Consider the following 13607-nt stretch of genomic DNA (forward strand, 5'->3'; position numbering starts at 1 on the left):
GTGTGTGTGTGTGTGTGTGTGTGTGTGTGTGTGTGTGTGTGTGTGTGTGTGTGTGTGTGTGTGTGTGTGTGTGTAGGTGTCAAGTGTGTAAAGCCTGCTGTTGAATCATTTCCCACTGTGAGGGCTTACAGCATATTACCTCCCCTTCACACAACAATAGGCTGTGATTGACAGCTCCTCCCATGCTTGCCTCCAAATTCCACAGACCGGGGGGGAGGGAGGAATGGGGAGCCTCCCTCTACGGGATGCCCTGAAATAACTATCATCATGCTTAAAAGCTCCTAATTCAGTCAGACTGACACCCATAGTTAGACTGCTCCACTCAGCCTGAACTGTCACAGAGGCAGACACACCTCTGCTCAGCTGGTGCTCTCACTGGTCAGAAGCAGCCGATACTTGCCAGCCAGGAGCAAAAGCTGAGGCTGCTATTTCAGAGGCAACTCTTTCTACAGAAACTAAAAACAATGAGCCTGAGCACTTCACAGAGAGAGACTAATGAAGAGAGGGAATGAGCGATGGAGAGTGCGATATACAGACGGACACAGAGAGCGAGAGAGAGAAGGAGGAAAGCCCTCATTAACACAGCTCTTTTATTTGAAGTGCTGTGGAGGACAAGCAATTATTTCCTGCCAAACTGAGTGAAAGCAGCAGCAGACAGCTGAGCGAAGAGGAGAGAGAGAGTGAGACAACTAAGAGACAACAGAGTTCTTTGGCCAAGGCCAGCCCGCTAAAGAGCCAGGCTATTAAACGTCACCCACTCCCTCATTCACATATCAGCGCAGCAACAATAGGGGCTTCCTTTTCTTCAGTGATCTACAAAGTTGTTCTGCAACTTGAATCCTGCATACATTCATGGCCAACCTGAGTTTCTCCACTCACAGCTGAAAGACTAGAGAGCCTCAGCCTGGAGCACATGTTTCAGATCCTGCATCTGAGAACGTCACGGGCTTTTAACATCTCGATCAATGGAAATCACACCTTATTTTTAAGTAATCGATTGTCCCACTCTGTTAACCTCATTATTCTAAATGATTCACAAACACAATTAAGAGGCTGATATTTGCTACACGTTAAATCATATTATTCTAGTTATTTTATACATAAATGATAATAGACCCAGAACTAACAAGATGTCGAATGCACATCTTTATGTGCTTTTATAAAAATAAAAACTACATCAACTGGTTATCCCAGCACTATAACCACAGAGTAATAACCAACAGGCTTCATGTCCTGAGCAACAAATTCCAATAATCATCCTGTGACATCACCTTCACGTTTTGATGGGAGAGGAGGCTTCGAACTAGTATGGTTTGAGGATAGCTGCTGCAGCCAAAGCATAGTCAAATATGCAAATTACAGGATGTTCACACTCAAAGTAGATGAGTTAGTATACAGGTTTCTGATGATATGACTGTAGCATGCAAATTGCTTGCAAAGTTTTATTCATTAGTTTATTTATTTTTTTAGACAACCCCTTTTAACAAAATGCAGCCACACTGACAGGAAAAAAAAATTCTTGTGCTCCTCCCAAAATGAAAAGTAACACATTCATCCTGCAAGGCTCCACCCATTTTCTTCTTGTGAAAATGAGAAGGACAAGTGTCTGACTAATAACAGCTTATGACAGCATACTGCCAAGTAATCAACCCCAAGACCTGGAAATTATAGCCCTACTGATGCTCTACATGCACACATATTTCTCAGCAGTTCCTTTATGCTTGGATCTTTCTGTAGACTCAGTGTTTGCCACCCCTGACTAGAGTAAGCACAGGCCAAGAGGTGACAGTGCTGCCATGAATGTGGTTACTATAAGGTGGTGATTTGTCTGCACAGTTTCTCAGTCTGTTGTTTAATGCTCGTCAGTCTCTCTAGACTTTCTATGACAAGCAGCTCATGGGACCTGCCTACTAAACTGTTTGGTCTAACTGCTAATAAGATTTTCTCTGAAATGATGCGTAAAGTGGTATCTTCATGTCTAAGGTGATAAGGTGAAAAAAAGTCATAATTCCTGTGGATTGCATGTTATTCATCTATAGCACATCCCACCATTATATTTAAGGAAAGTTAAAGCAAATTCAAACATAAAATCTATCAGCAAGATTTTTTTTATTTTAATGAACTGTCACTTTGTTTGGCTGGAAAGAATTTACTTTAACTAGCAAATAATTCCTTCAGGCAAAAAAGAAAAAAAAACATTTACAAAAATGTGTGATAAATAAGTAAAAGTACAAGGCGACAGCTTCAGATTTCAGAACAAAACCCAAAGACGTTCACTGCTTAGCACTTATTAAAGTCACCTCATGCTTTATAGCGTTCTTGTTCCGCACAGCTGCCGCCATTGAGCACTGCATGGTACCACATGAACCAGAACCCAACCTGCTACAGGTTAAGACGGGAACTGCAACTCACAGCAAATCTTTCAGAGGTTCTGAAGCAGTGAAGTTTTCAGTAACCAGACGGAGACCGACTGAAGAGGCAGCTGACTAAATGATCAGAAAATCTATGTAATCACTAAAAATGGCATTTTCAGTCTAAATAATCACACGATCTGTCACCAATTGCAAAATATGTAGTTTTCCTTAGTTGCTGTAGTAAATCCAACTGTTGGATCACGCATCCCTGGAAGGCTATTCCAGTGAAGTTTCACAAAGAACGTGACTTTTGACCTTACAGATTTATCAAAAACATGACAGTATCATTTATCAGCAGAAACTGGAAGTGGGCGGCACCTCCCTGCCTGCGAGTACAAGTGAACCTTGGTGCCAAGAACACCTCTCTCAAGGCGTTTCTGAGATATTGCATTGACAAGAATGATCAGCAACCTGAAAAATAATGCCTTCGGCTCACGACACTCTTGCATAAATATTGTGAAAGTGGGACACTGAATATAATTTGATTCCTTTTAATATAGCTGCATAGCCCACCATGGTAAAGAATGTGTGAGAAACACTGGCCTTAACTGACCCAAATACAGTACGTACCTTATTTAATGTGAATTTAAATTGAGAAATTACATATACAAATTCCACTGAAGTGCAGAGCTTAGGCTCCCAGTGATGAAATTTTGCACCCGAAGAGACTGGAGCAGTGCTGTCACCTCCAGCCATCCATGGGTAAAGTAATGTGCGTAAGTGAGTGTGCTGCAGAGGCCGAAGCACCTCAAGAAGAGCCTGGGGCTATAGCACTTCTCAAATCATTCTCACTGCCCACCAGAAGCATTAAGCATTCAGCCCTTCATCTGCTCCTTCCACTCAGGATTTTGAGGGCTTAATGTTCGAATCACTTCTTCAATTCTTGTCTCCACCACAAACATCTTAAGAAAAAGCAAGCAGCCAGAAATAGTATTTTTCCCAGTGGTAGCTACCATATAATGCCATATCATGTCAGTTAAACTACAGGCTGCAAACAATCACAAGGAACTCTGATTCAACAACAACCCACTTGTTTTTCAGTCAGCTTTTACTTGACTCGTGTGTGTGTGTGTGTGTGTGTGTGTGTGTGTGTGTGTGTGTGTGTGTGTGTGTGTGTGTGTGTGTACACAAGCAAGTGTTCAGATTTGAACATGACTGAATACAGTGAATACCTGTTTTTATTCAGTTTACTTAAAACTACTTTTCAGTTCAACTACTTTTAAATTTCACACTTTGTGTTGGCACATAAAGCATAACTAGTTTTGTTTGATTATATTAGAAAAATAAACACAGAGAAGACAATAAAAAGGGAGGAATAAAACGTTCCTGCAGAACACTGTGATAACTGTTAATAACATGAACACACAAAGAACTGCCCAACATTATTTAGCTAGCGCAATGATATTTTACAGCCTGCAGCTACAATCTGAAATTACACGAAGAGCAGTAGATATGAAATGTTAATTATTGATAGTTAAGCTGGAACATACAGACTTTGCAAACAAATTCTACACAACCCATTAATCTAAATTTTAAAAGCCTCTGATTCACAACTAGGAGATAAATTAGCACAAAAGCCCAATTAGACATGCATTACGAATAAGGCTGCCTGTTTTTGGCAAAAAAACATAAATGGTATGATATAGCACAATTTTTCATAAACTTAAAATTCAGGCAGTTACTGATGTTTAAACAATTCTCTAAATATAATTAAAATGAAAAGTAAATGAATGGATTATGGTTGCAGAGAGCTTTAGTCCTGGATTAGCAGGTCTTTTTGACAGTAAAGAGCATCTCCTAAGGGCAACTGCCTATCCCACCCAATCTGCTTCTGTTATGGGGAGTCTTGAGGGTAAAGACGGGAATGATGAGAATCCCAGGCTACAAAAGGCTTGTGTTCCTCAGGAGACCTGCACTGTAGCCATGGGGCAAGAGAAAGAGATGAGCCGGCAGCCAACTGCTGCGCACCGCTTAAACTGGACTGCATGAGAGACCCTGAGCGATCCAGACACAAAGACAGCTGCAGGCAGCTACAAATCCTTCCTCGGGTTCAGCTACGAAACCCTGAGAGTTTTACTTCCTCTAGACTCATCTTGTTAACTTTCAGTCAGCCTGACTCAAGCTGTAAATAGAGTACGTTTAGGCTTTTAAGTAGGGGGCAAAGTACACCTCTGTGAAGGAAAGGCATGCACATGATTTATAACAAGGAAAAAATCAAAAGAGCTTTGCAGAAGAAGAAAATCTGTTACTTGGAAAATCAGAGCAACAGATCAGCGGGGTTTTTTTCTTGTTTCTTTTAAATTTTAACTTTAATCTATAGCTTAAATTAAAATCAGATTTCTCACCTTACTGAAAACTTTAAAAGTGTCCTGTATTTTCTTTTGCTATAAATACCTGAAGATTTGCTGTTTTCTGTGTATATACACACATATATATGTGTACACACAGTGAAACAAAGAATGCTTTTATTGTGGGTCTGGTCTCAGTTTCAGAACCACAGACATACCCCCCTAGTTTCTATGAATTAAAAAAATAATCTACTCATGGTCCTCTGTGGATTTGCCACTGTGTTTCTATCAAATTTTATTAGGTGTTCTATATAGACATTGGGTTTCTTGAAAGCACCGACACCTTCATCCTCATACAACAATAGAACAACAAGAAATGACATTCTGAGAAGAATTCACTGAAATCACTCCAAGATGTCTCAACTTTTCTCCAACAAGTGTTTTGCACCATGCTGACTGCTGTGGGCATGCATTTCTGCTTCTCCCAACAGCCCAAAGAGAGTCTGTATACCTTTATGTGTGTTTTAAAAGATAATATAATGGACAGATTTAAAGCACAGAAGTCTAATATGTGCAAATAATGCTTTATCTTCACTTTAACTAGCCTTTCCATGACTGACCTTTCAGGCTATGAACAGCGAGGCATCAAGCAGACTGACAGCAAGACATTGCAAAAGCACTGAGCACATATGAGCTTCCTCCATCAGCAGCACTGTCACATTACCCTGTATCACTCATTTGTTTTCCTCTCCACCACCTCTCAATCATTCTCTCTTTGCTCTTTTCCCCACTTCCTCGTCACTTTCTCCTCGTCCATTATCCCCCTCCCATCCTCTATAAATCCTGGAGCCTTTAACTACGTCTCTTCCTCACCTCACTTCACCTCTCTTCTGTTGCTTTGCCACGACTGTTACCCGTCAACTGGATCACTGTATCATTACTGCTGTCCTATCATATTCTTACCCATTCACTTTAGAGAAAACACAGCCTGGTTTGGAATTTCCTGAGGAAAAAAAAATCACTGCGGTGCCAAAGGGGACACAACACCTTCACAGCAGGCTTGTGTTCTCCTTGTGTTCTACAAAGGGAACAACAGTTATCAAGCAAACAAAAACAAGATGTGAGGGAAACCCGACATCAAGAGGGCAAAGGTTCTGCCAAGCACGGCAGCCAAGACTCTTTCTGCAGGATTTATTATGCACTATAACCCGTGGCTTGGCAAGACCAAACAATCAACAAGATCAAACCACTAGTAAGGCAGTCGATTCCTAATTCGCTCTCAAACTCGTAAAATTTTGCTGTTCTCTTCCCATGGATGAATAGTGGTGCTAGTGGAAATGGAATAGGCTGTCCAGTCTTTCCCTCCCTGGGTAATGATGCGCTTCACTCTACTTTATCCCCCGGAGACTCTTGGCTCAGTGAGCACATCCCCCTTACAGCCAAACCCCCGCTCTCTTAATACACACACATAAATGTCCAGACATGACGCTCCCCTTCTGTCCCTTTACTGGTCCGTTTCTCTCCTGTCCTCTCCTTCTCCTTACTTACACTTAACAACTCCCCCTCTCTTTGTCCTCACATGCTTTCATTCCTGTATTTTCAGAGGACTCCTCGCTCCCTCACTGTCACAGTCATTTGCGTGCTTCGTCTTTTTCCTGAATGGGAGGAGCCCCTGGATTCAACAGCTCTCTCAACATTTCTCCGTTTTGTCAGATTGCCAAATTGGCTATTGTATTTAATCACTCACACTGCCAAATCCCATGAAGTAATTAAGAACTTTTAAATCCGGCAATTAACATGTAAAGATTAGGGCTACCCGCTCATGCTCAGGGCTTTGGTGCAGATGCTGATAATGCTGGATAAGCAAAAGCAGTTTCCTCTGAGTGGGGGCTGCAGTGGGGGCTTGTGCGAGGGAGTGCGGATATAAATTGAGCGCCCTCTTATGTAATTCCATTATTCCAGACAATCTGCCTTAATGTGACAGTGCGAAAATCCACGCTTTATAATAACCATTTCGTCATAGCATAAGACAGACAAAACACACACAGAGACACATGCAAACGCACTGACATAATTATACTATGTGTGTATAATATATACATATACAAACACTGATGGACTTTCCTCATTTTTTAACCCTATACTAAAGATTTTAGAGCTAGATATCATTTATATTCCAGCCACTCTGAATCTCCTTAAGGACAATAACTGAGAACATTTGACTTAAATGCAGCATGTTTGCAACAGTCATAAGACACAAGACGAGGTAACATGAAATGCAGCTGACTGGAGAGAATTAGCTTGTTTTCACTTAGAGCCTCACTTGTAAATGTGTGTGTGGGGGTGTGTCATATTTTTAGCTAAATCAAATTAAAAGAAAACAGGAGTGTTCAAAAGAGTTTACATTTTAGGCTAAATACCTGGCTACTAGACTCAAAGATATGTTTTACTTGGAACGCATCACAAAGGATGAAATTTTTAATTACAGTGCTATACTTTCTTTACTTTCATGCTTCAACTTGTCCATCTGCAGTCGCTGCGTTTTAACTAGACTTAACCCAAGTTGAATATTTTCTTTTAAAATGATTCATTAGAGTTTGAGAATTAACTTGTAAGACCTTTGAAAACTACTTTTAAAAATTCAGGTTCTGCCGCCTTGCTTGAGTCTACGCATCAAATAAGCTGCACATTTGCATTTAAGCTTTTTTAAACCAAAACGCAGTACTGCATTTTGCTTACGTGTCAGAGACACCAATTTATCCTGTTTTATACAAAGCAGAGATGAAAGCTGCTTGAAATGGTTGACTACAGAGTGGAGATAACAGCGCAGCAGTCAGAGACTGAGGTACCTCAAGACTTCCTGTGATCTCCACCATCAATCAACTTTAGAGGGCTCCTAATGGTTTCTCTCTAGGCCCCGGGGCTGCCAGAGGTTCATACCAAACACAACCACAAAGCAAACTGATGCACAGCAACACAGTGTCACATTCACACAGTGATCAGGTTCAGATGCCAGAAACATTTAAATATGATAGCGGCCACCACAAGGGATGCTAATGCAAGACCTACTCCAATTACCAAAGGAGCGGGCACTGAATGCAGAGGCTGAACACCCGGGCTGTTTGGACTTGTAGATTAGCAGGAGGTCAGGTGCAAAAGCAGGGGTGCTTTTTGTTTAAGAGTCAAGAGTGGCAGAGGGTACATTTAGCCTACTTGGGTATCATGTTTCAACACTGAGCTGAACTGGGTCAACAGGTTCGAGTACTCGACTGGGGAAGACGGGGCCTCTCCCTGCATGCTGATGCCACAGTCTTGCTCTTGTTAATGCACATTTTTGTCTCCATTAGCATGAATCACAGGTGAATATCTCACAGCTAACTACTTTTCCTTTCGCTGTCAGGGGACAAAGTGTGATTCAGGTCACCATCTCCAAATCTGCAAGACCCATGTCACTTGTGTGTCTCCCATCAACACCAGAGGGGTGTATAACGAAACATGATTGACACGGCCAGGATTTTTTGTATTAGCCGGTTCAACGAAACCGTAAAACCACATGTGCAATAACATGTATCACAACAGTGACTAATAACTTTGTTAACCCAGGCACTCTTCTTCACTGTCTGTGGGTGCTCACATTAATGGGGCTGTCTTATGCGTCATTTACTCGTCCACAGAAGTAACACAAAATGGATCAACTATGCGTATTTAACAGATTTATAATGAATAGCCTACCCCCCCCCAGAAAAATGGCAAAAGCCAAGCCAACACTGGTACTGCAAGTAAGGAAAGAAGGCAACAGAGCAGAAAAAAATATTCATACGTAAATATATTTATATCTTCACTCAGTGCACTGTCAGTGCTGGATTTTAATTTGTGATTTGACAGCTGCACATTAGAGCTCTGGCACTTTCAAACTGACACATTTAAACATCAGTGCATTCAGCTCTAACACGGTCTTATAGCTGAATGTTAAGAGATGTAGAAATCACTAAGGTTGTTTTTTTTTTGCCAGATTGTAGCTAAATAATTTAAAGTGATTTATAAATCCTGCTGATAAATAGCCTATAAACAAACTGATTAATTTCTAATCTGTGTTTTATGAGCTGTAATTCCTGCAGTGTAAAATGGACTTGGCAGCAAATTAAAAATCTACGTAAACACATATATTATCTCTGAATTTTACACTGAAACTCTGAATATAACCTGCATTGGACCAGGTTGCATGCTCAGCATAAGTTGCTATGGTGATCTAAGCAGGCAAAAGGAGAAACACGTGCATGACACTGAAAACTCCCAACATCGATGCTGCTTTGTAGTACAGCCCTCTGGTGTCTGGCTTCGTGCACACTGTGAGGATAGGATGCATCAAATTCAACAGAATGAATTTTTCTGATACTGGATTCCCAGACCCCCCAGACTCAATACGTAACTAGGACATAGATACTTTGTTAGCTGGTTACTACCTGTTGTACCCAAACATATTCAATAACAGAGTTTTGTGACTGACCAGATGTTGATGGCCAGGACACAGAAAAGGAACTCTATATCGTGGAAGGAGTGAAAAGAACCAGCTTATGCACAATCACCCTGCGCAGAACAAGCTTTTTCAAACTTGCTTTAAAACACAGTCATGTCACACTGACTGAATAAATCAATACCCAGCTTCGCTCATCTTGTAGCAAACACAAACCGGCGATCCAAATCAAACTTCAGCAGCGAGGAGCTCTAATTAGCAAACACGTGTGTCCTCATGCATAAACACACATCCAAAGTAGAGCCCCAGATAAAAGCAGCAAGACAAACATCCACACACAGCCTTAAGTGTAAATCATTTAGCTGAGAGCATTTTGCTTCGTCCCGAGCTTTGCCGGAATACATCAAACAGTGAAGAAAAAGATGGCTAATTAGTACTCATTAGAATAAGAGGCAGCCCCACAACTACACAGCTGCATTAATCAAAGGTTAACTATTCAGATCAAACAGGAATGTGTGACAACCACACCGATGATGTCATGCGCTTTACCAAATAGAGAAAACTGGACTGTTGCCAAAGCTTGGTAAATGGGGATGGAACAGGAAGGCTATGACACACTCGTCTCCGCTTCCTGCTTTCATACAGCGTGCTCAGCCTACATCATCAGCTGTGGTCTTAAACTACACGCTGCTGGGAAAAAAAGATCAGGGGGGAGGGGAGACTTACAATTAAGATCGGGCTCAATCTTTTGGATTCTCAGCAAACCAGTCTAGTGTTTTCTCCCCATATGTGCCAGGAGTGTCAGACAAGCCGCTTATGGTAAACCACAGCTGTAAAGGTTAGAATGCGAGGGAACTTGTCAACAAACCCACAAATGACTCATCTGTCTCTCCATTACCACCATGCGACTGGTGACATTAGCACACAAACACAGGTCACGGCACACGCAACTTATCATCAAAAACATTCCCCAGAACAGAAAGAGTAGGCGTGAGTATACACAAAAACGAAAGGGAATCCCGTCAAGAAATTCAAGTTACACAATGATTTCATCTCAGTTTCCCATAAAACAATGCCTTCTGCTGACATCACAGATTTTATTCTGAGTTAAACTTAGGGGAAATGTCTGGAACAGTCACACAAACCCGTTACTATAAATGTTGACATTCATCTAGAGCAATATCTGAGAGCAGATTAAGGAGAAATAAAACAAGTTTGACTTCTGGTTAATAATTTACATGTTTTAGACTGACAAATATGATTTTCAAGACACAAGGCCATGCTTTGAAATCAGAGTGCCTTAAACTACTTGGCACAGGCAGTAAAAAAAAGTCTGTTAAGACTTTTGAAATGCCAAAAATTCATGTTTAGTTTGCATCCAAACGCCAATCATAACCACAAAAATAAACTTCCCATCAGTCTCAGGCTCAATAAATCCGACTGTATGAGTGTTAAATGACAATCTGCAATCCTACAGGTAGGTGAAAGGCGCGCAGACACATACGCAATTCACCTTGTTTGACTCGATGGGAAAAAAACAAAATACAGCTCCTTCGATGTTGTGGATGCATCGTAGCTGTACAGCTATCATCAAGGACGGTCCCTCTTCCCCACCCCACCCCCTTTGGCTAGTGAAGCACGCAGCCTACCTAGACGGATGCATTAAAAAAAAAAAACGCGAAATACAATGTTTAGCACGCATAAGACGAGAAACTACAGATAATCCAGACAGCAGCGGGATGTGTTTGCAAAGACTGTCCATCAACAAGTCCCCATTCACTCACGGACAAATAGGCTGTCGATCAAAGTTGTCATTCCCATAAATTGCGATGCAATGCTGCTGCAGCCAGGCAAGGCAAGGCAAGGGGGAGGAGGAGGGGGAGACGAGACGCTCAGACGAGTGGGAGAGCGAGGGAGAACGAGAGCTACGTTACCTTGTGGATGTGCCCTTCCTCACATCGCAGATGCTGCATTTGAAAGCCTCGGCGGTGTTCCTGAAGGTACAGACGCTACAGTCCCAGTAGCCGTCATCAGCGGTTTGTTTGGCTTGTCTTTTTGGCCTTACAAACGACACAAATGTTAAGGTCAAGTTAGTTTCTGAAATACCACAGATATAATTCACGAATAAACAAGAAAGGGGATTGTGACAAACAGAGCGCGTTGTGTAATAAACGAGCTCCTCAGCAAAGCCCGGGGCATGGTGGTGTTGTCATTAATATTGGGTTCGAGTCCCGGCAGTTAGAGCTCCTTGGTTCATAAATCTCCACAGCGGCGGAGCGAGCGACTATCCACAACGTCCGATTGAATCGCCAGCTAGGCTAGCGGGCAGGCAAGCACTGCTAAAAATTTCGGCATCGAAGCTTAGCATGTCGGCTAACAAAACCAATATCAAATAATGCCCATTTCGACATTGACCCTGCAAAAGGCTTCGTCGAGACGCAAGAGCGTTTCAGGGAATGCCAGGCGTATCCTCGGAAAAAATTCCCTTTGTCTGTTAACTGACTGGGCTGTAAAGCAGCGAGTAGCCGCCATAGTGACTGCACTATTCTAGCTAGCTGTGGCATACCAACTGAAAAAGGGAGAAACGATCCCCGTGTGGGAGAAACGCATCCAAATATCGAGCTCAAAACGCGCAAAACAAGTCGAAATCGACAGCGAGCGGTCGCATTACCTGGTAGGGCTCTTTTTGTCACCCATGGTGAAGAACAGTCCTCGAAAATAAGAAGAAAAAGGGCCTCCTTTAATTGTCAGTGAGTGTAGTATGGTCCTGGTAGAGCCGCTGTTGAAGCTGTTGGCAGACAGGCTCCACTCAGTGCTGGCTCGAGGCACGGCACAGCGACTGACTGCACTTCAGCACGTGACCAGCAAACAGCCAATCACATCTTCCATGGGTTTAAAAGTCTGGCTTGGATATTTAGTAGCTATTTTAATAACTACTACAGATATTTGACAGACCGCTCCTTTACCCACACACATACATATCTACAGATTGCAGTGTTGCAGCGCTGATACAGCTTGCAACTCTTGTGATTAAACAAACATACACAGAACTTGTAAAGCGCATTAAAAGCGCTTCAGAAGTTAAATGAGGAAAGAAACAATACAGGGAAACAATAAAGAAACGTTACACTGAAGCTATTCACAGAAAAAAACGACATAGGTTTGCCAAATAGACAAATGTGTGTTTTTTCTTTTTTCTTTTCTTTAATCATGTCAACAATTTGATATTTGCTCCATTTCAATCAGTTTTCACCTTCACCAGGACTGCTTGCTGTTATCTGAATGAAGAAGCCCAGGTACGTGCAGGTGAATCTCCATGAGCACGCAAACATCATCACGTAATTAAGCCCTACACTTAAACTCTATAAAAAGTGTTTTCACATACATTATGTCCACTTAAATGTGCACTGTTTGTCACAAAAAGCAATGCTCTTGCATTTAAAATACATCCACTGTGAATAGCCACATTTGATCATTCAGTCTCATGGACCGTATTACTCCTCATCAGAAAATGCCTAAGTGGGAAAGTTACTGTTTACTCATGCAGGCACAAGTAACTCTCTGGGTCTCCTGACTGATTCTAAACTATACAAAGACACAGAATCCTTATACAAGAGAAACTTTTATCCACTGTACCCTCCCGGCTCTAACAGGCTGCATCCTGGAATGTGCTGGAGCAAGCAGTGCACCTCTTGCGCGCCTCCACTCTGCCCAGGACAAGGCTCTCTGTGGGGGAGGCCAAGCGTGAATCATGTAGGCTCATTAGCTGCTCTCCACGACTCCAGGTCCTATTGTGAATCCCTCGCCTTTTCTGTTTGGAGTGAATATCCATTCCTCCACGTTAGTTTGCCCTCCGCCCAGTGATTACCTCTGCTTAGCTCATAGCATGCTGCTCTAATTGAGCTTCATCACGGTGGCCTACTGATAACTACAATTCAGTCAAAACAACATTACGCATTGCCTCGCTGCTTCTGTAATGAGTTCCTGGAAAAAAACTGGGTTTTTTTTGTTTGTTTGTTTTAACTTGCAAGTTATACACCGCTCACTCGCACAGAGTGTAGTGAGTCGAGTTCATTTGTATTCACTGTATGATTCCTTGGAGCAACGTTTTTCTTTTTTTGGGGGGGAAAGACCACAACATTTGTGCAGGCCCAGCTAATTTATTGATACAACACGGATGAAAAGCATATTAAAGGAGGTGTTTAGGAACAGAACATCTGGCCTGAAGGTGAGAGAAGTGCTCTTATGATGCAGATTCTTCCCTCCCTCATCAACTGCAACCTTAAGCAAGGCGCTTGCATTACTCGCAGACGATTTCACAAAACAAACAGTTAGCCCTCATCCATTATTTATGAGAGGTGAGGAGCCGAGTTTGAACAGCATGGCATTAAGGTGGTGAAACAAATCAGGGGTGAGCTACGCAGAAAGAAC

General features: G+C 42.1%; 1 protein-coding gene across 1 annotated transcript in view; it reads right to left on the bottom strand.

The window, feature by feature from the left end:
* The window catches only part of rybpb (RING1 and YY1 binding protein b), a 17557-nt gene extending 5531 nt beyond the window's left edge, over positions 1 to 12026 (bottom strand). Inside the window, exons 1-2 of the mRNA XM_005726614.1 lie at positions 11848 to 12026; positions 11111 to 11236 (exon numbers count right to left, since the gene is read on the bottom strand). Of these exons, the coding sequence (XP_005726671.1) occupies positions 11111 to 11236; positions 11848 to 11873 (152 nt within the window). The 5' untranslated portion in view covers positions 11874 to 12026. The remainder of the gene's footprint in view (positions 1 to 11110; positions 11237 to 11847) is intronic.
* Positions 12027 to 13607: the final 1581 nt, after the last annotated feature.

Source organism: Pundamilia nyererei, unplaced genomic scaffold (genome assembly GCF_000239375.1).
Source record: "Pundamilia nyererei isolate P.nyererei 1_Seehausen unplaced genomic scaffold, PunNye1.0 scaffold00021, whole genome shotgun sequence".
NCBI lineage: Eukaryota > Metazoa > Chordata > Actinopteri > Cichliformes > Cichlidae > Pundamilia > Pundamilia nyererei.